This window comes from Nuphar pumila, chromosome 6 (assembly GCF_984573655.1).
Source record: "Nuphar pumila chromosome 6, dmNupPumi1.hap1.1, whole genome shotgun sequence".
In the NCBI taxonomy this organism is placed as follows: domain Eukaryota; kingdom Viridiplantae; phylum Streptophyta; class Magnoliopsida; order Nymphaeales; family Nymphaeaceae; genus Nuphar; species Nuphar pumila.
In genome coordinates, this window is record NC_143254.1 from 28111381 (window position 1) to 28136763 (window position 25383).

The 25383-nt window shown below is 37.3% G+C and overlaps 1 protein-coding gene across 1 annotated transcript; it reads right to left on the bottom strand.

The window, feature by feature from the left end:
• Positions 1–4706: 4706 nt before the first annotated feature.
• Positions 4707–25383, bottom strand: LOC149834486 (laccase-14-like). Its single transcript, XM_090009379.1, has 4 exons — positions 25263–25383; positions 10608–10736; positions 6487–7434; positions 4707–4888 (listed from the first exon to the last, which is right to left on the bottom strand). Exons 1-4 carry the CDS (start codon positions 25381–25383, stop codon positions 4707–4709), a joined length of 1380 nt encoding a protein of 459 aa, XP_089865505.1.

The following is a 25383-nucleotide window of genomic DNA, read 5'->3' on the forward strand; positions in this document are numbered from 1 at the left end:
TTGAGAAATCTGCAAAAAACACTGTGTTAAAATGAATATTTTTCAAAGCTCACAATGCTCTCCCTGCGTACACTCCCAGATACCATATTCAATCTATATCTAGTTGTTTGGTACTCAGACCTCAATCAAAGTGTACAAATGACAATTATGTTCCCAATATCAAAACTTGAACTTTAAAGGGATGATTATGATCACTGCTACTTTCTTTACACTCTTTTAAAGAAATTAAAACCACCAAGATAACTTGTCTAAAATGCCAAAGATACAAACTAGAGTGCTAGAAAAAAATGGACAAACCCTCAGTTCAAACAATAAATATGCATGCGGTGCTCAAATCTGTTACAATGTGAAGGCTGAAATGATGCCTATCAAGATGAAGAAGACAATGGGAATGGGTGCCCATTGTAAGATTGCTTATAACAGATAGAAACAAATTGCTTAAATCATAGTCATGCCACAATTGCATGATATAGCAATGTGATGTTAAAGTGAAAAACACACGAATTGTAGCAGAAGCAGACTTATCTTAAATATAGCACAAATACAATTAGAAGGCACCTAACAATGAGCAGATACAATCAACAAATCTCAAAATTTCAAAATCCTGCATGATGAATCTTTTTTTCCTGGCCATATTGAAAGGCATTGAAAATACGAAAAGCAACATAAAGTTCATGCAACACTGCCAAATCAGGAATGAATCAGGAGTTTATGATGTCTCAGTTATAAGCATCATAAAGTTCATACAACACTCCCAAGTCCGCAATGAATCAGGGTTAAAATGTCTCAATTAGACAACAGGCAAAGAAATGTCAATGTGTTGCAAAGGAATTGCAATCTCATCCATTAATTGGAACTGAGGTTAAATCTACACATAACATCAAAGAAATAAGTTGATGTGTTATTGCAAAACATTGCTACAATACAGGAGAATACAAGAATTTCCACAACAGTTAAAATTTCAGTTTGTTTCAATCTTCTGTCCAATAGTTACACGGCATACAGATAACACACGAGAACAAGCTGGTGCAACATACTGAGAACTCATAGAGGTTTTTTATTATAATGGCTACTATTTTATATGGTACCCAACAAACACTTGGAAAAGTAAAAATTTCTAATACCATCTCAACATTAATTAACAGGGCATATGATCATGATGCATGTTATGTTCACAACAAGATGAAGTTTCCAACAAATAGGAAAGGGGCAACCAAGTAGTCATCTTCCAGAAAATGGTTATCAGCAAACAGGTAAATAGAAACCTACCAGAATGCCTGAACTGGAACGTGATTCCGTGTGAGGTTTAAACACAAAACTTCTCAGGCTGCCATCATCACATGATAGCTTCTCAGGAATATTCCTTGATGAAGAAAACACATCAAATATGACACCATAATTGACATCATTAATGTATGGCCGAAATGAAAAGGTTGAGTAGTTGGAGAGGGCTCTGCAAGCTACATCACAAAAAAGGATATGGTGTTCTCAGCATGTTTCTCCCAATTAACATCGTAAAGAATAAGCTTTATCCAAAATAAGTGGAAATTTGTAGCAGAAACAAAACAATGGTGTACTAATCCTACATCAATCCATCAGCATCAACACACTTAGATGTGACAGATAATGAAATATCTCATGATATGCAATAGTGTAAGAATACTGGATCGTCACTATAAAAATGAGCATGGGAAGTGTCACAGATTCTACAAATAAACAAATAAACATGACAGCTGCTCCTGGCACCAGATGCTAATTTAGGACAAAGGATGGAATCAACAAAAAAATAATAACAAATATTTATAAGCACCACATAATTTTTTATCAGCAACATGCCCATAGCCATAAAGGTCCATCAAGAGATGGACGGGATGAATGAAACGTATTTCCTTGGCAGGATGCCAAGAGTACGAAGAGAGAGAGAGAGAGAGAGAGGATGATATCCCTTTAAAAGAAACCCTAAAACATCTCCCACCTCCAGTAGTGTTTGAGGGATTGAAAGAGCACAACAGCTAGGTTAAAAAAGAGAAGGCGATAGAGATTGGGAAAGAGGAAGCTACATAAGGAAGGGAGATGACAGAATTCTTTACCTCGCTAAGGCAACACTGGATGCTCATTGTAGTACCCAGATGAAACCTATCGATCAAACCCCATCGCTCAGACCCCTGTCGATCAAGAACTATAGAAACCTGACGATCTAACTCCGTCGCTCAAACCCCTATCGAGCAAAACTTGAACCCCGACGATCTTGCATCATGTACGGGATCGTCCTTTTGGGTATTCGAGGGTTTCAAGGAAGATGGTGGAGAAGGGATCAGGTGGATAGGAGAAGGTGAGAGGGTTTTGAGGAAGATGGTTCGCAGGTAGCAAGGTTTGCGAAGGATGATGGTGGTCTGGCGATGGAGGAGCAACAGTGGGGAGAGGGCGCAACCAAAAAAGGGGAGCGGCGGCTGGCGAGCGGTGGACGGGGAGCGGCGGCTGGCGAGCGGCGGTGGCGAAAGCCGACGGGCGGTGAGAGGGAGAGGGCGGCGGGCGGGAGCAAGACAGCGAAACAGAAAAAAAAGAAAGAGGGATGGGATTAGGGATTTACGCGACATTTAGCGACGACTTAGCGACGGAATTATTTCGTCGCTAAGCCGTCGTAAATCAAAATACCAAGACAGCGACGGAATATAGTCTGTCGCTACGCCGTCGCTAATTAGCGATGGATTAGCGACGACAGAGTTCCCTCTCTAAATCCATCGCTAAAATGGTGTTCTTGTAATAAGAATTAGCGACAAAAAATTACAGTCGCTAAGTAGCGACAGATTAGCGATAAAAGTTGTTTCCTCGCTAATCCATTGCGAATTAGCGACAGATTGTTTCTCTAGCTAATCTGTCGCTAATTCGCGACGGAAAAAATCCGTCGCAAATTTCTGTCGCTAATTAACAATTTTCTTGTAGTGAGATTTACTTTTCTGCTTAGATCAGGATGCATATCATATAGTTTGAATTTCTGCAATATCATGATTGTGTGATTCGTGCATTATATTTCAAAATCACTATGTATATACACGAATGACATGTGCACCAACTCTTAGGGAGTTGATGAACTCGGTGGATTCCATATTTACGGCCCTAGTCGGAATATGGACGAGACCCAGATTCAGCATCTTTCTACTAGTCACACCGAGCGTACACTCTTAGGCTATCTTCCAAAATTCACTGCATATCTTCAATTTTTACAAAATATTTTAGAATTAACTAAGTAAATTACAAGCATATTTACGGCCATAGTCGGAATATGTGGTAATTCTACCTTAGTTTAATTCTAAAATTGTATTTTTTCCTGAAAAGAGGTTTTCATAAAAAGACATCCATTCATTCAGGATAGTTTGCATCATGAAATCACCTGCATTTGTCAAAACTTTTCTCAAGAAAATTTCATTACAAGGAAATGGATTCCTCAAAAAACTCTGAAAAGTTCCAAAGTTGAATTTCCCAAGTCAAGTTTTCCACGATTTTCCCTGGAAAATTGTTCTTTTCCTAAGATTCATTTTCAAAAGGAGTTTATCATCATTCTTAAAAATCAAAATTGATTTTCCAATATCTCAAGATTCTCAGAATTTCAATTTCCTGAGTTTTAATTTTCCTTCCCCAAAGAGTTTTCCAATAAATTTCAATCATTTTCCAAAGAAAATTTTCAAAGTCGGAGTTTTTCTAACAAATATTTTCCATTTCAAATGTTTATCTTTTTTTTTCAAGAATTCTTTCCATTTCCCAGGATTTTCGTCCATTCATGATTTTTCCAAATCTTTATAAACTTTCTTGAGATTTCAAATCCTTTTATCAGAGTTTTCCTGAGAGATCGATTTCCTTCATCTGCCTTAGAAACATTTTTCAACTCCAAAACATTTTTCAAGCATACATCATGTTTTCCAACTTGCATTTTTACAAAATTTCATAGTACATACCTGAATTCTCTGTGCATTTAGGATAGAACATGATTTTGATGATTTAACTAAGTCAAGCACACATTTGGTCCTTGGTTCGATTACCCCTGTTAAAGGCAGCAGGAACGGTCAAACCTCGTACCGACAGGTCGAGCCCCATCCCATGGATTTTCCCACTATTTTCAAAACAGAGATGAGTATTTCAAAAACAATTTTCAAAATTCTGGTCAAGTTTGACTCGCGGAATCGTTTCCCCTCTCTCCCGCAGGGAAGGGAAATAAATTTTGCGACGATAACAGTAAGTAACTAAGGTGATGGACTTAGGTAAACCTAGTTTGAGCTTGATCTTACATAGAAAATATGTATAGCCCATGTGGCAGATCGGCTTTTGCCGCAGTGACATGATTGGACACGTACATTGATATAGACGGTGACATATGTGATTATTATTTTAGTGTTTTTAATAAAATTATAATATTTTTCATATGATTTCAATAAAAATTAATTTAATATGAAAATATCAAGCTAGCCATACGAATACTCAAAAGAGAGAGAGAGAGAGAGAGAGAGAGAGAGAAAGATTTTATTTATTTATTTATTTTGAAAAACAAGCTAGGCAGACCCCCGCCAGTTACTATGAACCTGCAACGTCCCCACCACAAGGAGACGTGCACTGACAGCTCCTACCAACCACATTGGTGAGAGAGAGATTTTAACTAAAACATAATGATCACAGCAAATAAATAGTGGCTTGCATTACCATTTCCATGGCATTCAATGATCGGACGGATCATAGGGCCCACTTGTTTCAGTCAGCTCTGAAACATTACACTTGGGCATGTATGGTGGTGGAGGCAACATACTTGCTTCCTTTGTTGGACCATCTTTCACTATAAAAACCGTCGTCATTCCCCAAGTAAAGTGCCGATCAAAGTGGCAATGCAGCAGCCAAACACCTGTAGAGAAAACAAAAACATAAGCAAACTACAGTATACACAGAACAGTAGGCACTAAATTGTATAGTAATCAAATTAATGGTGATTAAAATTTTCCAATAATAAGATGTAATAATTTCCTTTAGAACTGTCAATGAGTTAGACTTGGGTCAAGACATTAATGTAGATGGAACAATAACTTCAAAAAGGCTTTAATTGTAGGTATTTTTTACTCATTTTTTAAGTCAAGCTGGGAGATAACCTTTATGGAAACAGGAACCAGAAACCCCTTGATTGCAAGTAATTTTACTTAATTCAAGTTATTAGAGGTATCTAACATTGCCTATTTAGTAAAACTCATTAATTTAACTAGAAACATTTGATTTCTTTGTCATCAATGTAGTGAATAGTGATCGTTGACTCCTGACTGTTCTAGAATCACATTGAACATAAAACGTACCTTATCTGATGCAAATTTTCTACTAAATCACGTATATAAAAATATACTTATAAGTTTATATTAAGCAAACACCTATCACTATACGTTTCTGATCGATTTAAAGTGCAACTAATTTAATTAACATGTTTTCATGTTCAATTCAACTTTATTTGATTGTAGCCTTTTTAATATTCCAAGAACTTGTTCTAGAATTGAGGCACTACCCTAGTTGTGAATACATATTATCATGTGCCATCCTGAACATATTAGATCGGTTTCAGGCTGGGCATGTAACCGTTACATGTGACTCATTTTTAGACCCAATCAGGAAATGACTATTAGAGATGTAAATAGTTTGGATTTGGACAATACCAGATCTGACTAGCCAGATATTGTCTAAAGGGATTCGGTCTCGCATTCAGATAAGGATGGTTAAAAGCACATACCAAATCCGATTTTTTAAATGTACGTAATTGGATTTGGATATCCATTAGATCTGAACATCCGTTGGATTTGGTAGCAAGAAATCAAAACCATGTTTACAACCGTTTATAATCAACAGGATTTTGGCTTAAGGAATCGACTAACAGAGTCATATTTGATGTGATATTGAATAAAATCCTATCCATTGATATCCCTAATGACTATGATGTACACCCAATCAAATGACTTAGATGCTTCAGCTGCATCTTATTCTGTTCCATTATGTTTTAGAATTTGACTTATGTATCCAAGAAATTAAAACATTTCAGATTAAATTAGAATCTAACCCCTCGAATGGTACCATAGCTCATCTTTTATGTACTTTTATTTAGTGGATTTGCAATTTCTTTAGAAGTTCAACTGATACCAACAAGATTTCATTTGGATAAATGCCAGTTAATGGAATGAGTGAGAGGCATTTGTATACGGAAAGACAATTTGAATGTCGATCTAATTTAGCTATTTGCATTCAAGTTCAAGATGCCCATATCATAAGATATGTAGCAGTATAAAGGAGTATATGCATATGCAATATTTTTGGATGTGTAGAGCCAAAAAAAGTTCAATATCATAATATACATGTAAACATAACACGACAAGAGTTGATTTCTCAATGGTATTGTATGACAATATGTTGATGTATGTTATGAATAGTACTAGGCAAAATAGTTGAATGAAAAGAAAAGTAGGGTAATACCTGGGTTACTTGCCCTAAACCTCAGAGCTGCCCATCCATTGTGTGGAACTCCTACTGTGTTTTCCTTTGGAGGATCAACCAAATTGTATTTCAACGGGTCATTCTCGGGATCAAAGTTTCCAATGCCTCGCGCGACTACATAGAAATCATAACCATGTAGATGCATTGGATGAGTGTCTCCATATACTAGTGCGGTACCTTGAAACACAAGCTCAACTGTTTCATTGTAGTTCAACACCTTCACTCTTGTCCCAGACTCAGGAAATAGAAGATCATTTGAGTAATCGGTGTCTGTAAAATTAAATATATATGGTGGAAAGCTTGGAAAATCAGTAGTGTAGACACCCTTGATGCTTCCATAATAGGCTTGTAGTATGTCAATTGATGGATTAACAAATGATATATTGCTAATACTGGAAGAAAACCTTGACCCAGCAATACCTTGGCAAGTGTCATTAGGACAAAGTTTTACATTCAATGATACTGTAAAGATAAATCTTGAGTCAATTTCCACTGGAACATCAATAGGGTGATCCTTGGATGCTAGACTTCTCTCTTGCAGAGTAAATTCGTATGCTGCACCGATATCATAACATAATGGAAGATATGGAAATGATGTTGAGGCTTGGGAAGTGTTGTAACCTTGATATTCAATTATTGCGGTGGTCAAATTGATATCAAAACGGCTTGGCAAATCAACAACAGTAAAAGGGCCGGCTGCCATATAATAAAGTCCTTGTTGTTGGTTGGCTTCTACAAGAACATCCATCGTTTGTCCTGGACTTATTAGGACAAATTCTCTGTCGAAAGGCTTAAGATAGGATCCATCCCTGCCAACTACTGTAAGTGTATGATTTGCTATGGCAAAGAAATGTCCGCTGCTCATTGCAGCATTGACAAGGCGAAGAAGGTACGCTTTACCATGCTCAAATAGAAATCGGCTTGTTCCTAAAAAGAAAAAGAAGATCACGGTGCATGTTAGATAAGTTAGAAACTAAACTTACATGAATTCTTTTGCTATTTAATTAATAATAAGACTAAGAGAAAATTATGATTCTAACAAAGAATTGGCAAATGTTAATAAATCTATCTTGGATTTAAAATGAGGAGTTGAGCCAAGCCTACAAGGTATTAAACTTATAGACTTCAAAAACTCTGGGCTCTTTAAATTTGTATCAGAAAATTTCTCTATCATCTCTTTAATCCCTTAGTGTTCTGCCCATGAGGGCTTCACTCATCTAGTAGAGGCATGGTAGGACACGCTACAAGTTCACGTACGTGACCAAATTTGAATATGAACCGACAACCACACAAGTACCAGAAATATATAGGCAGGTAAACAAAAGCAAAACAAGAATTGCAAAAGAAAGAAGGCACAGAAACATTATGTGGGAAACTCTAAAGTTGAGGGAAAGCCACAGAGCAAATTTGATCCACTATGCAATCAATCAATCAATAAGTACATAGATTTCTCTCTAAAGAGAGAAATACGTGAAAGTTACCTATCTTGGTTATAAGAATAGAAACTGAGACTAGAAACCACAAGAAAAAGAGCACTATGGAAGCCCGGAGGCACAAAACACCCATGATTAAGGCACCTGCACTTCATAGACATGCCTATTAGGTAGGTGTGTTTAGTAGTCACTTTGAAATGGAGAGACCATTTAAGGAGAGGGTGTTGCGTGTTCTCCCCGGAACACGCACTGTAGCTACAGTGCGTGTTCCGTGCGTGTTCCGGGGGGAACATATTGTTCTACCAACCTTGTGAAAATTGGATTTCAGAAAAGAGATTTCAAGCCTAGAGGCACGTTCTTAAGATCGCTATCTTTAGAACTTCAATCGCCCCACTTCGGAAATTCCGAAAATGCGAAAAAGGGTTTTGTTACGACTGAGTTCCCAGGATGCAACTAGGCTTGAACCTCAAGAGAGTCACTGCTTCGCAAGAACAGATGACCTCTCCCACACATGAACTCTGCAAGCCAAACCGAGAAGAAAGAAAGGAGAAAACTGGAGAGTCAGAAATTTTGATGTCTTCAAAAGACGAAAATAGAAGATATTTATAACCTTTTCGAGAGGCCAAAACGTTTTGCGATAAATGAGATTAATGGCCATAAATCTGACAGTTTGAAAATAGGACGAAAAGGTACCTGAACGGTCACCCACCTTTGACTATCAATCAAAAGGCCTTCAAAACCGTCCAACAATCACAAAGCGCCTTAAACTCAATATAAATGCTATTAAAACCTTTCAAACGGCCAGATGTCTCAAAACCAAAAAATCAAAATGGATATTTGCGCCTCATATGCACCTCGCACCGCTGCGAGCGTGCAAAGTGCGCCATCAAAACGCCACATTGCGCCTCAAGCGCCCTTGTGCACGCACGCGCGCGTGTGCACGAACGGCGCGTCCATTGCTGCACGATGGCGCAGCAACGTCCGCAATCCACCTAAATACTCAAGGCTTACCAAAGTAAAGAATAGATTACAAACTCTCTATTTAAACCTCTTGAAAAACCTTTCTCTCTTAGATATGGGACTAAACTTTTTCAAAACACTTTTGGTAGTAATAATTAATAATTTAAAACTTTTCTAACACATATAACATCCCCCCCCCCCCATTTAAGAGTACAATACAAGATGCCTATCAAAGATGTGTATGCACTATAAAAACATGTCTGTTAAATAGGCGTGTTTGGTAGTCACTTGTAAATTGAGAGAAGTTTTTGGGCCACTACCGATGACACCTATAATAAAGGCTACTACATTAAATCAACATGCCTATTCGGTTGGCTTGTTCGACGGGCACTCATACCTATTTTATAAACACACTATTTAGTTTGGTACTACTATTTTGGCATGATTACTTATAAACACACCTATATTATAGAGATGTTTGGTAGGGACTCAAAGATGCTGGTAATAAAAGTTGGTTTACAAATAAACACGTACGCCTATTTAGTGGTTGTGTTTCAGTAGATACTTCAACTATGGAAAGTGGGCTTTAGATCACTGCTCAAGACACTCATAATATATGTATTCATACTTCAAAAAACCACATATTATTTAGACGCATATGAGCTAATGGTTTCGAACACGACACGAGCTGTCTGAATTGGAACTCAGTTTACAACATGGTTATTAGAAGCTTTTTGCTATATGAGGAATCATGCTTCCCCAGAAGCAAGCAAAGAAAGCGAAAAACTTCTCTTTTGAATTTCAAAAAACATGCCCTTATGCTATATAATAGAATAAAGTGCTTCAGAAAAGAAAATTTTATTGATGTTACTAGTACTTTATTATTGAGAATGAATGTATCTGATTTGGTGTTGAAGAGATGTTGTCAATAAACTTGTTAATAAGCAGGATACCTAGTGATTTAGTTAGTGAAAATTTACCTATTCAAATATCAAAGGTTAACTTAAATGTTTTTTTTTGTCTTGATTGTACTTGTTTGATTATAAGAGGAGGGATTTTTATACGCCACACAAAACAAGTATCATTGAGGAATCTCTTCTTATCTGCATATGCATAATATATTACTTATTTTTTATTTTAATATATATGTCAATAAACTTCAGACAACATGTTTTTGATTTGGTGCTGGAGATCATTACTAGGGTACCTAGTAATTTATTAAGTACAATGATTACAAAAATCTTCTAAGTAATTCATTGTGTATTGGCTGTACTTGTTATGTCCTAAAATAGGCAAATTCGGTCCAAGAGGCTTTGAAGCATATAAAATGGATCTGACATTGATCCATAAAAGAATTCTCATTCCATTCGATCTATAATTTCATACTAATGGAATATTTTTTTTTTTGAAAGAAGAATATGGATTTATTGATGCAGCAGAAATACGTCAGGCGTGATGAGGTATCATGCCCACTATAGCGAAATAACAGTGTGTGTGTGTGTGCACCAAATCTATTGAATCTGTCTGAGGATGCTCTTGTGCTCTTCCTAGCAGTGAAAGGTGAAGAAACAATGGATCATATTTAACTATTTCAGATGAAAATAAATAGATTAAGAAAAAACAATCATAATTAATAAGTTTGCAGCTATATAACAAAATGCTTCATTCAGTCATTCAATAAAATAGGGTATGCTACGAATTTCTTACCTGCTTTGGAGCATGGATAATGGTCACCAGGTTGGCCGTTTATGGTGTGCGCATCAGAGAGGTCAAAATCTGAACCAGTTAGTAATGCTTCTTGCAGGATCTCCATGACATCTCGTTTCCACCATTCACCTAAGACAATTTAGAAGAAAAGATGAACATGATAATTCTTTTTTTTTTTTTGCAGAAACTTTTGAAATATTCTATTTTTTTTTCAAGTGAGAACTTTTGAAATATGAATTCTATTCAAGGCTATACTTGATAAGATCATACAAATTGGCCTTGAAAACAATATATTGTTTTTAGTAGGAAACAACAGATCATGACTCGAATGAGCTTACTTATAACTACAATGTATTCTTGGTATGGCTTAGGGAATGGATAGGTGGCTCCAATTTCAGGGTAGACTACCACAGCACCATGGATGGTCACGCGTGTCCAGTCACTATGAGCATGATACCAAATGGTTCCTTCTTCGGTGGTGAAGCGTAGATCATGGGTGAAACTTGCACCTGGTTGGACGCCACACATGGTGATGTATTCTGGGCCGTCTGACCAGGGATTCCTCGGGTTCAACAGTCCATGCCTGTATTTCAAAATTTTAATCTTCCTTTAATATTTGTCTCTCTCATATATAACCCGTAACAGTGGACGCATTATTGTGGGTGCATTGATTTTGAGAAAAAAAGAGTGACCGCGCTAATTCTTAGTCAGAAAAAAAATGCATCCGACCCACTAAATGCTGGTCCACTGTTACAGGTTATTCACATACATATATATATATATATATATAGGAAAAAGGTCATTAGTGATTACCAAAGTAATCATGATTGGTATCAGTGGAAAGCAGTTTGCTGCTAGCAAAGATAACAGTAAATTCATTTATTGATATATTTTTTTTTGAAGGATGTATACTTTTTTTATTATACAAGAAACAAGGTTGTATAGTTTGGTATACTCAAGAAGCTGCATGCAATGTTGTTATTTTTGTCATTTGAATAAGTTGTCAGTAATTTGAAGCAGGATATAACCAACAAACCAATACAAATTTACTATTTACTATGACAATCAAGCAGTTACCTCTCTTATAGAGTGAAACTGATAGTTTCAAAAGCAAATACATAATGATAAAGTATTATTATATTCATGACATGATTGAAAAAAATAAAATTACAATTAGTTACTTATCTACCTTTGACATGATTGTAGATCCTTCAATCAAAAGCATATATAAAGAATTGTTGTATCTTGTATAAAATTAAGATATGTCTAATGAAGACATTTAGCTAAATGAGTAATAGTGATGCAAGTGTAACACACCAATAGTGAGAGAAAAAATCCTTTAGCATGATTTGACTCACAAGGCCAAGTAAGAGATGTTAGCCATGTGCCCCCCCCCCCCCCCCCCCCTTTGCATGAGGAGAGAGTGGGTTCAACTATTTTCTTAAGGTGTCGATATCCAAAACATTTTCAAAATTATTACAAAACTATTTTGTTTCTAATAAGTGGATTTTTGAATGGATTTATAGCTTCCTATCTAAGATGGGAATATGGCTACCCAAGAGAAGCTATTTAAGCTCCAACCCTTGCTCTGCACGATTAACCCCCCTAAGATGGCCGTGTCTCTGCCTTTTTCACACTGGGCGGTCGTCAATACCCACCTGGAGGGAGGATGCCGGTCAGATTTTGGTCTCTCATCCTTACTCCCATCAGGCCGAAAAAAATCAAAAACAACTACCTTAATGGCGTATGTCACATCAGTTTGAAAAAATAAGCAGGCAGCATGATTTTGACCAAACCAAAAAGCAAAACTGTCAAGAAAAATCAGGCATCATGATTTATTATATTTTCTAATTTGCTTATGGTATGTTTAAAATCAGTGATATCTACATTACTGTCCAGCCAAAACAACATGGTAAACTGTAAGCATTGATCTTTTAAGGCTTAAAAGATCCTGCAAAATCTCATAACCGAATGATCTAAAGTCGATTCCACTAATCAAAGCATGTGGATCCTGTGTATAAGTTTAGTTTTTATAAAAAACAACAAAAAAGTGGAATAAATGAAAAACAAGGAGTTTCTGCCTCATGTTGCCGGGACCAAATGTGTTTCCAACTATAGGGGTTCACACTTGTAGAGTCATGTGATTAGGGGTGTAACTGGGTTGGGATACCCTATCCGAACCAACAATCAGAACCATTTATACCCGACCTGACTCAATTTTACTGGATTCATGGGTTTGAGTTAAGTTCAAAATATATATAGACCCATAAAAAAATGGGTTGGGTCTTGGGTATTACAAATAAAGACCCGAATACACTACAAGAAAACCGTGGATTAGCGACGGCCTCTATCCATCGCTAATCCGTCACTAAACTGTTTAGCGACGGATTAGCGATGGATAGAGGCCATCGCGATTTTTTGCTCGCTAATTAGCGAAAAAAATTATCTGTCGTTAATTCCGTCGCTAATTTGCGACAGATTAGCGACGGACATTATCCGTCGCTAATCTGTCGCTAAATTTTAAAAAAAAAATAAAAAAAAAATTGATCCTTGTCGGGCGGTATTCCGGCAGCACTAAGCCGGACTTATACCGCACCCGACAGGCATTGCATGCACATAACGATGGCTCTGCCTCATCGCGAACCGGCGTCGCCGTCCTCCATGAACCGGTGCTCTTCGGCGTCGCCGTCCTCCATGAACTGGCACCGTCATCTTCCGTGAACCGGCGTCGCCGTCGTCCTCCGTCAACCGGCGCCGACGTCCTCCAGCGATCGCCGACTGTCCTCCGGCGTCACCGTCCTCCACTCTCATGTACATGCTCTCCAATAAGCTCTCCGACGTCGCTCGGTTTAAATCGAGCGCGGTCGATTTAAATTTCAAACAGGGAGAGAGGGAAAATTTCGCGCTTGGTTTAAATCGAAAATTAGCGACGGATTAGCGACGGAAATTTTCCCTCGCTAATCCGTCGCTAATTAGCGACGGATTAGCGACGGAAAATTTCCCTCGCTAAATCCCTCGCTAAAATGTTTTTCTTGTATTGAGAATTAGCGACGAAATACTTGTTGTCGTTAATTCGTCGCTAATTAGCGACGGATTAGCGATGAAACAACTTTCATCGCTAATCCGTCGCTACTTAGCGACAGATTCATTAAGAAAGTTTTCTCTAGCCAATCTGTCGCTAATTTGCGACGGAAAAAATCCGTCGCAAATTTCCGTCGCTAATTAACATTTTTCTTGTAGTGATACATTTGAACTCGACCCACTTTTTTATACCCAAGCCAAATGGTTTCCCACATTGTAAAAGTGAACCGATCCGTACCTGGCCGGATGATGTTCCTTAACCCGTTTTATTCTTTAACCGACCCGAAGCGGAATAAACATAATACCATAACCAACCCGAAACAAAACCGAGTATGTACCCAAACCTGTTTTATATGTGAATAGACATGAAATGACATATCATTGATGCCTTTTTATTTTGACTTAAAATGATTGGTTGGTATGGAAACATTCTTTTTATATTTAATGTTGGTTATTTTTTTTTAACATTGGTGCATAATTAAGTCTAGAAGACCGATCATATCAAGACCCGAGCCCATATGTGTGTACTTCTTTCAGCCATACCCAAACTCCAATCTGACTAAATTTTTTATGCAATATGGGCATTGGATTTTTTTATTTCTTAAAAACCGCTATTGGCATGGTGCAAAGGCACCTCAATATGGAACAATTCTATGTTCATTATTTTTTATTTGACAAAATAAAATTGATGAGACATAAAAATATGTATTTTTTTTTTAATAATATGCTTATTTTATTAGAAACATGCGTTCGAAAACATTAAATACCTTGCCATTCTGAAAAAACAATTAAATACCTTTGTATATCACTTGTAGTTGAGAAAGGAAATTCTAAAGGGATTAGTGTCTTATTTTCCTCTCTCTCTCTCTCTCTCTCTCTCTCTCTCTCTCTCTATATATATATATATATATATATATATATATATGGTCAATTTACTAAGAATCCACACCTGGATCATTTGTTTTTTTATGAAAAACATGATGTTTGGAGCCTCGAAAATTTACAAAGATTTTGAACCGTTGATTTTTGGAACTTTATAAAAAGCCACCAATGTGTTGGAATCAAACACATCAAGAGCTGATCCCTCTAAAATCAAGTACATAGATCACATCTGTACGGTCAGAATTTAAAAATAAAATGAATAAAGCCCAAAAAACCCATTTAGCATGTGGTTTAGCACAAAATTGGTTTAGCACGGACCCATTATTCTATATATATTATGGCTAAAAAACATAAACAAATTAAATAATAATATGTCATTTAAGATAAAGTAAAGTTTGGCACATTTGTAAAGGAGAGCTTATGAGAAGTAAGAGAGAGAGAGAGGGTGTGCCTTTTGGTCGGGTCACGCTGTTTTTAAATTTTGCCAAGCAGTCATGCAACTCTTTACGGTGAATTCATTGTTGTGGTATGGTCGGTATTGTATCGACCAAAAATTAGATTCAGAAATCGATATGAGGCCTAATTTCTAATATTTGTTTAAAAAAGGCCTAAAATATTTTTAATACATTTGATATTGTTTTAATATTTTATTGACACGTTTGATCTGCTAGTTAAGAATTGGCGGATCCAGCTCGATTTGGTTCAGCATCCAAATCTGCCCATTCTTTGAATGGTTTTGAAAATTGATTTTGCCCTGATACCAATTCTAACATTGTGTAAATCAACCAAATTAGAGAGAGAGATTGCCTATTTAAAGTTACAATTCTTTACTTTGTGCAAAACTTATTAAGGTGCAATGTAACACATCCATTTTTTGAAGAAAATAAAATGCCTATAGAAATTTGTAATTCCATTCTTAGAACACCTAATAAAGCTATAATTTAAGAAGTAATAATGGAAAAACTTTCTGCCTCTGCTAGTCATGCTTCTACTTTGATAAGATGTTATTCGCTTGAATAAATTAGAGATGAGCCGCCTAAAGCAGGGCGACTGTGGGGCCCTGTATGAGGTTTTCTTGGATTAATTTGGTGAGGGTTTCTCGTCATAAAAAAAAATAAAAAACATTAAAATATATATGAGAAATCTAATAGAGATAGTGTTTGCTACCCTCTGCATGGATAAAAAACCTCTAATAAAAAAATATAATAATTTTTTCGGGGGTTGAAAAATCAATGGTTTGCAGTGTATTAAATTTTTAAACCTCAAAAAAATACATTTCTACATAAAAAAAAACTATGTCCCAAAGGTCGATTCCTACTATTTTGATCATGCTAAACACATGCATGCGGTGACATTTGGTCAAAACACCCACCCGCCTCTTATGAGCTGCAACAAGGGGTTCCTTACCCACAAGGGTAGCAAATGCTATCCCCAATCTCATATGGCCACTAAGGAAAAGTAAAATTAGGTCATGTACCAGTGGACAGTGACCGGGTAAGGTGCCTGGTTGTACACAGTGACTATCAATCTGTCGCCTCTGTTAACGTATAAAGTTGGTCCAGGGAACTGTCCATTGACTGTCAGGATTTCCTTAGTTGAACACAATCTCGTGTAATTGGTATTAGCCACCTGCAAAAAAGAGCACGATGTCAAGCCATGCAAGGGCGGATCCAGGGCTCGAGCTCTTCAAAAAGTTTTGAAATTTTTTATTATTTTATTATAAAAATTTATATTGTCCTCCTTTATATTTTCTTTTGTTATACAAATTTTTTTGCCCCCTTTAAGCAAAATCCTGGATATATTTTCAGTTATATATTTTATTTTATTATAAAGTATTTTTTTCAACTTTAAGCAAAATCCTAGATCCGCCACTGAAGCGAAGAAGCGCTTCAGGTTTTGTGCACCGGTAGATGGATTAGGAGAACTTACAACAAAGTGGTGGTAGTGAGTCTTCGACAAAGCCTGCAATGGGAGTGAGGATGAGAGAAGGCACGCTACAATCTGGACAAGCAAGAATGCCCTGTGGAAGTATTCCATGTCTATAGGGTTGTCAATTCTGTCTCCAGTAGCAATATCAAGTAACATTCCTATATATATATATATTAGGAGTCTGAGAGGTACGTAACATTCTGGAGAGAGGAAACCCTTGTCCTGTTAATCAGACCTTTAGGTGGCTTTTTCTTACCATGCGTTAGGTGGAGGTTTGCACAAAGAATCCGCACGCACTAAGATAGCTCTCCTACCCACAACGATAATACTGGGCACCAGAGAAGGCCGCACGCCACAATCTGGACAAGCAGGAGGGCCCGGTGGAAGCAGTCCATGCCCATAGGGTTGCCAATGCAGTCTCCAGTAGCACAGCAAAGAGTTATCTCACTTTTCTTTGTTTTTTTATAAACAAGCTGGCGTTAGGCAGACCCCTACCAGTTATATACAATCATACCATTGGGTTTTGAACTTGCAACGTAAGACAATGACGTGCACTAACTGCTCCTACCAGACACATGGAGTGTCCGCCCCCCCCCCCCCCCGTTGGTAGCTATCTAACATTCTTACAGAGTCATTAGAATAGGAGAACTAGAAATATGGACATTTCCAGCACTTTTTTTTGCAAATCCAACCCTGTGGATGCGCTTGGCATAGTAAATTCAAATTACAACTCCCTGAGGGCAAGGGATAATTCCACGGACAGCGACAGTAAATTCTGTCGACAATGAAACATGCTATGATTGTCGATAGAAATTTACCTGAGGCCCACCAAACGGGAGGACAATTTTGCCATCGCTATCAGTGTTATAGTTGCAATTTCTTTTCAAACTAAAAGAACCACCATCCAAACAGTGCTATAATTGCAATTTCTTTTGCATGAACAGTTACCGACATCAAAGTAAGAGAGTATTTCTTGTAAAGCTTAAACATAGCATTCTCGTCAAGTAACTTTACAAAACCATGAGAAAACATTTCATGTGCATGTAGCCTTCTCGAGTTGCAACTTGATCTCATTGGAATCATCCAAAAAGATATGTACAGCATCTTTCATAGGATACTTTCTTAAGCCCAATTAATTGGCTGCTGAATTAAACTTATTTTCTATATATGCCCGTTTTCTTCCTCTAAAAATCACACAATAGTTTTCAAAAGCCATATTCATCACTATTAGTTAGAGACAAAAGCAAAGGATATAAAATAGGAGACGCCATGTTAGATTTCATTATTTATCTGCCATTCTTTGGTAGAAAATAAAAAATCATGATTATCATGAACCTAATCCAATTTTAGTTCACCACAAAAAATGCTTGCATTGAGTTGGTTGGGTTGTCACTTTTCATGAGTTAGGTAAACAAATAAAGTATCAGATCGGCAATGGTACTCTCTCTCTCTCTCTCTCTCTCTCTCTCTCTCTCTCTCTCTCTCTCTCTCTCTCTCTCTCTCTCTCTCTCTCTCTCTCTCTCTGAGGTTATTGGTTACTATAGGCATTCCTTTGAACACGTGTCACTGCTTGGTGCAATCACTACAAGAAAAATGTTAATTAGCGACAGAAATTTATGATAGATTATTTTTGACGTAATTTTACGACGGATTAGCAAGAGAAAATTAGTTGTCTCTAAAATTAGAATTAGTTGCAGAATTTGCGATGCAAATATTCTATCTCAAAATTCATCGCTAATTAGCACCAGAAATGTTTCATCTAAAACTCCATCGTAATTTAGCGACGGATGAGCGACATAATTTTTTTGTCGCTAATTCGTCGCTAAGTAGCGATGAATTTTGAGACAGAATATTTTTGTCGTTAATCCATCGCTAATTTTTGATGTAAAATGATGCAGTTAGGGCACGAAATTAACTCTGCTCTCTCTCTCTCTTCTTCCGCCAATCGCCACTCTGTTGCTCGCCATCTCCACCCCCGCTCTCAGGCGACCCACCGACAATGCCCTCCGGAGATCTCGCCGGCCACCTCCCTCCGGCCTCCCTTCATCATTCCCCCTATGTTGCCCCCTTTCCCTCAGTTGAGCCGTCTCTCCCACTCGCCGTATTTTGGCCACCCAACGCCGATGACCCCCACTCTACGTCCGGCCCACCCACTCTGCCTCACCGGCAACCCCACCTCCCTCTCTGCCTTCTCTCCTCTCTCGTCTGACCTCCAACCTCCGGTCGACAATCGTCAGAGTACACACACACACACACACACACACACACACACACACACACCTATGACCCTCGCTTACCTCCTCTTCTTCCTCCCCCTCTCGTCTTCCTCATCGTGCCTTTAATAGGGCACAGAGGGTCGAACCCTCTCTACCTTCCTCCTCTCGCTCTCTCTGACTGTGCCTCCCCTCTCACTGCCGCCCTCTATCCTCTCTGGTCCAACCTCCAGCCTCAGGTCGAGAGTCATCGAAGTCCCCCCCCCCCCCCCACACACACACACACCTGCGACCCTCACTGACCTCCTCCTCTTCCTCCCCCTCTCATCTTCCTCCTTCTTTGACAGCCTTGATCGCTGTCATCTCCCTTGACCCACGCCAGTGACCTTATCATCGGTCGTCCTCCTGTTCTGGTAGCCTCGCTCCACTGTCGGATCCCCTTCATCGATGAGTCTGCATGTATACCACCTCTCTCTCTCTCTCTGTCGGGCGGTGGTGGAGCGCTGCTCCTACCGTATATAAATGCGCATTGCAGGTGTGCGCATTGCAGGTGTGTAGCAGAGCAAAATATGTGATGCTTAATGCTAAGCATCGCATGCAACTTAAAATGTCATGCAAAAAGAAACAAGAAAAATGCAAATGCAAAAGCATGCAAATTGGGTAAATATCTGTGGTGAGTAAGTGATGCAAGCACATCACATGTTATTTACTTTCTTGGATGCAACACTTTTCTGCTTACACACTCACTTAGTTATGGATCTATAGGACTGTTTTGCTGAAATTTGAAGATCATGTTGAGCATGATTTGAATGTATGAGAATAAAAGTGCTCTTATTTTTGTAGTTCGGATTTCATTCTAGTCATGGTAGCAGTTAGCAGGATATTTGAGTGTGTTTGATACAGGTACATGTTTGACATTATTGTGATATGAATGATTGAATGTATTGCAATGTTTGACATTATCCATGCTTGCATGATGTTATTTTTTATTTGATTATGCATTCAATATAAAATTGTATCATGAAAACATGCTTAAATTGAATGTATCATGTTTGTGAATGTGATTTCATCTTTCTAAATATCCTTGTAATATATATATATATATATATATATATATATATCAAATCATTATATCCACCAACAATGCATGACAAATTAGATATTTTTTTATCGACGCATTATTATGATTCTCTTTTAACTGGTGAAGATAATATCTGTAATAATATAGGATAAAATGACTGCAAACCGTGAATGGATGTATCGTAGGATAGTTGATAATGAGGTGTCACTTGAATATATGGATGGTGTTGATAGTTTTATTGAATTTGCAACAACAAGTGTCAGTACAGTGGATCTCATCGGTCGGATTAGGTGCCCCTGCACGATGTGTAAGAACAATCGATTTATAGAACCTCATGGCGTTAGACATCACCTATATAAGAAGGGTTTTGCGAGTGGTTATCAGAATTGGATGCTTCATGGTGAAGAATTTTGGAATAATTTTGATGTACGGGTGGATGTGGTGCACGATAATCCATATGTGAATTTGATATTTGATGTTACAGGACCAGAACTGGGTTCTGCTATAGGTTCTAGTGATGTACTAACTGAGGTAGAGAAAAAAGCAGCAAACGATGCAACTAGTAGATTTTATGACTTACTTAGAGATGCTCATGAGCCACTATGGAATGGTTGCAAGAGTCACACTATCTTGTCTGCAATTCTTCAACTACTAAATTTGAGGTCAGAGTATAATTTGAGTGAATCATGTTTTGACCGTCTATACTCTATTATGAAGACTATGTTGCCCAAAGATAAAAAAATGTTGCAAAATTTCTATCGTACGAAGGTTATGGTCAACACTCTAGGTATGGGGTATCAAAAGATAAATGTTTGTTCAAATCACTGCATATTGTATTTCAAAGATCAAGAAAATAGCAGATCATGTCTGTCATGTGGGCATCCTCAGTTCAAGCCAAATACAAGAAGAAATGGTAGCACAAGGTCAAAAGAAGTGTCATATAAGTCACTCTGCTACTTCTCTCTCACTCCTAGATTGCAACGACTATATATGTCTTCGAGGACAGCTAAACACATGATATGGTATGCAAAATAAAGTTTGACATGATGAAGACAAGATCGCACATCTTGTTGACGCGGAAGCTTGGAGACACTTTGATCATACTCATCAGAACTTTACAATGGAAGTGAGAAATGTTAGGCTCGGTTTATGTACAAATGAATTTAATCTATTTGGGGGTAGATCAACCTCATACTTGTGTTGGCTAGTATTTGTCACCCCATACAACCTTTCTCCAAGCTTGTGTATGAAGCGTCAAAGTCTTTTCTTGTCTCTATTGATCTCTGGTCTGACTTCTCCGGGCTAAAATCTTGATGTATATTTAAGGTCATTGATTGATGAACTGAAAATACTGTGGGTTGACGGTGTTCTCACATACAATGCCCATAAAAAACAAAACTTCAATATTAAGGTTGTTGTTTTATGAACAATTAGTGACTTTCCTGCATATGGTATGTTATTTGGTTTGAGCACACATGAGAAGTTGGCATGTCTGTACTACATGGAGGATACAAAATCTTTTAGATTGACGCATGAAAGGAAGTGCTAGTTTGATTGTTACCGTCGATTTCTACCCAACGACCATCCGTTTCGACGATAAAAGAATGTGTTCTAAGCAGGTATAATTGAAATAGAAGGTTTACCTACACGGTTGTTTGGCATAGAGATTTTAAGACGATTATGATACTTTCTATATGGACTGACAGATGCCCGTAGTCCAACATCTTTGCTTGGATTTGGGAAGGATCACAATTGGACAAAGAAATCTATATTTTGGAAACTACCATATTGGTCGACCTTATTGATAGGACATAATTTGGATGTGATATATGTAGAGAAAAAAGTGATTGATAATGTGTTCAATACGATAATGAATGTCAAATGGAAAACTAAGGATAATCTGAAGGTCCGTATGGATTTAAAAGTAATATATAAAAGACCAAAATTGAAATTCCAAGAGTATAATGGCAAAGTACTGAAACCAAAGGCAAGGTACGTGCTTGGACCAGATCAAGTAAAACAGATATGTCAGTGGTTGAAACAGTTAAGATTTTCAGATGGATACGCTCTAACATTGCTCGGGTTATGAAGATAGACAAGGGACAATTATGTGGGTTGAAGAGTCATGATTGTTATGTCATTATGCAACGGTTGATTCTCCTAGCATTCCATGATATGTTAGACAAACCTATATGGGGGTATTATTCGAGTTGAGTAGATTTTTTAAAACATTGTGTGCATCGGAAGTTGTTGTAACTGAAGTAAAGAATCTCGAGGATTCTTTCGTCACTACTATTTGTCAGCTAGAGAAGATATTTCTGTCAGCATTTATCGATGTTATGGAACATGTGATCATACATTTGCCATATGAACTTAGGGTTGGTGGTCCTGTGTGTGAACACCCCAAATTTTTCAAAAAATCCAAAAAAATCTCTTTTTACCCCTGCATCCATCTTTTGAATAATTGGGTCAATTTTTAATCAAAATTTTTCATTCATTTCTCGGATTCACTGGAATCAAGACTCAATTTTTATTTCTGACCTAATTTTTTATCCAAATCGAATATCCAGATTCAATTCTGATCCTGGATCTCTTATTTTCAAAAAAATCAATTCTTTGAATTTGCTCGAATGTTTTATCTGAATCCAATCTCAATGCGAGATCCAAAATCAATATTTTCTTAAAATCTGGGATTTAAATCCATTTTGGGGTTCATTTTCTGAAATAAATCATATATTTTGTAAAAATCCTTATTTCAGAACAAACTTACAATTTCAAAATGAATATTTTATAAAAATATTAAAAAAAAAAACTTGTCTGGATTACATCTTTTAAAAATCCTCAGAATTTTCCTCATATTTTCTCGTATTTTAGGATTTTTCTCAAAAACATAAAAGACTTTAAAAAAAATAAAATAAAATATATTAGTTTAAAAACCTTTTTGAAAAGCCTTGTAAATGAAAAAAAAAATGAAATTCTCGAAACTTAAAGAACCCCCCTTTATTGAAAAACCTTTTTTTTGAAACCTTCTTTTCAAAAGTTCCTAAAAAAACAAGGGACATCTCTCAAATTTTTCTAACGGCTTTCCGTTATAAAGGAAAGCTGCAGGGGTCCTCTTCCTTCACCGCTCTTCACCCCACCATATGCTTCTTCATCTTCTCAGATTTCCCTTTCCTCTCTATCTCCTTCTTCAAGCTCTGAAGTCCTTGCAAATAGGAGGAGCCAACGGGCTTCCCCCTTGTTCCACCGAAGAGGCACCAGCTCCCTCTTTCAGGACTTCTCCATATCGTCTTCACACCCTTCTCTCTCCTCTTTATTCTGAGCATTTCTTTTTATCTTCCCTGTCCACTGAAGAAAACTGACTTCTCAAAGCAAGGTAAGTAACTATCATCTTCCCATTTCATTTTTCTGTAAGGATGTTATTTTGCCACATTCCTCTCATTTAGTTTCCGCTCTTCTTTATTTTCTTTCTCTTTTCTTTTAGGCATCAAGGGTTTGATCGACCTGCATATAGCAGGATCGATCCACTTTGTGCTACAGCAATGGAATCTCGGATTCCAACACTTGTTTTTCTTTCTTTCAAAATTTCTTTAGTCCGAGTAATTTGAACATTAATTGGTCCTTGTATTCAGATCATATTTCCCTTTTCTTATTTCAATTTTGATTTCATGATTTACTCTGATTTCTTGTTTATGCTTGATTTCTGATTTTGATAAATATCTGATGGCATCTCATTCATTTTTTTTATGATTTTTCTATCCATTCTAATCATATTATGCTTAGTGATTTGGCATTAATTCTTTGTTTGCATATGAATTCTCTTACAGCATTTTGTCTGGTATTCTTTGATTCCTTAGATTCTCTGTTTTGGTCTTTTTCTTTCCTTTTCTTTGAATCTCATTGATATCCCATCTTGTTTTAATTTTCCTTTTCCGTTTTTCTTGCGGATTCTCGATTTCTTGTCTATATTTTAATTTCTTGTTTATGCATAATCTTCATCTAATCACCTACTTGCATTTGGTCTACTGTTTGGATGGCAGTTGGTCATTCTTTTAATTGTATTCTTAATCATGTTATTCATCACTTAGCATCTGTTTTGTTTGCCATTTCTCACTTCTCATCTTTGTTTCGTGATATTAACTCAACATAATGTTTTACTTCTTCTTAGCATTGAGTTTACTTGCAACAATTCAATATAACATGATGTTTGCATTTTTTATTAAAATCCAATTCAGAAGATGTTGAGCACCAGCATTTCGTAGATATCAGTATTTGCTTTGAAATGCCCTGCTCAACTACCTCAAAATTAAGTACACATTCAATTTGTTGTAAGATCGAATTCTACGTTGATTTACTTTCTTTCTAACCACAGCCCAGCAGGTTGAATTCGCCATATACCAAGTAGAAATCGACTTATTGTATACCTAGATAGCATAAATCAATTTACTGCTTGGAATCTCAAGAATCTCATATTTGAAATTAAGTGAATAATCGGTTTACTGTGTTAAGTTTGAAGAACCTATGTCTGTGTTTGCTTCATTGTAAGTTCCTCTCTCATTTGCTGAGAATGCCTATTTCTCGCTATCAGAATTTTGAATTGCTATGAGATTTCATTCCATTTGCTGTAAAACCATGCTCTAAGGTTTTTTTATTCCAAAGCAACAATCGCTTTTGGCTCCTGGTCTTGTAACAAATCATGTTGAGCATAGTCTCAACAAGGGTTTATCTGATGCATTTCAGCATTTTACTGATTCATCAGGCCTAAGTTGTATAAGAGATGAACCATGGCCATTATTGAGGTCCCAGTCTTTGGGATCAAGCAAGTTTCACAGTATAGGGCTCGGCCTCATCTTACAGGGTGCGAAAGAAATTTCTGTTGCACATAGTCAAAAAGAAACCAGTGAATAAATCGACTTGCAACAGACCCAGTTGCTGTTGTCAGACGTCATTCATGAATTTTGCGTGTGTTGTTGGTTTGCAACAAATCAGTTCATCTTTGCCTAAAAGCGTCCACTAACTTGCAATGCTTTGATGAAATTAACTGTTTGGAGACTACTATGTAAATCCAATTTGCCAAGTTTTGACAGGTAGTATGGAATCAACTTTGCTATAGTTAAGTATGTGTACACTTTGTTATGTTGATATCTACACATGACACCTCATGCTTGTCATCCTATGCACACTTCATGTTCCCCAGCCATAATTTTTATAATGTCTGTTATTTACAATCACCCTCTTTTATTATCATCATTGTGAACTCGTTTGTGCACAGCCCCATCTACTTCAAGCACTCATTGTTGCTACCTGTATTTTCACATTTCCATCCCCCACAGCCTTCACACTACAGCACATACCTTCCACTTCACTTTCCAGCCACATCCCCTTTAGCCGCTACATGTCGCTCTCAAAGTAATGTTCCCTGTCATCCCTGCAACAGTCCCAGCCTAATATAGATATTAGCCTTAATACCTGCTACAACCTCACCTGCAACTGCACTTTTTTCTTTTTTCTTCCCCAGCACCCATATCTCTTTTGCCTCTTTCAGCAACGTGATCATCATACCAACACTACCCTTGCCACCATCACCCAT

What these genes read in the sequence shown, in the direction of transcription:
- LOC149834486 (XM_090009379.1), bottom strand. Translation starts at nt 25,383, where the DNA reads ATGGGTGATGGTGGCAAGGGTAGTGTTGGTATGATGATCACGTTGCTG. An exon ending in TGCAGGTGAGGTTGTAGCAG is followed by an intron (nt 10,737 to 25,262) that starts GTATTAAGGCTA and finishes AAATTGTCTTAG; the next exon opens with GTGAATGGTGGAAACGAGAT. An exon ending in TTATCCATGCTCCAAAGCAG is followed by an intron (nt 7,435 to 10,607) that starts GTAAGAAATTCG and finishes TTTTCTTTTTAG; the next exon opens with GAACAAGCCGATTTCTATTT.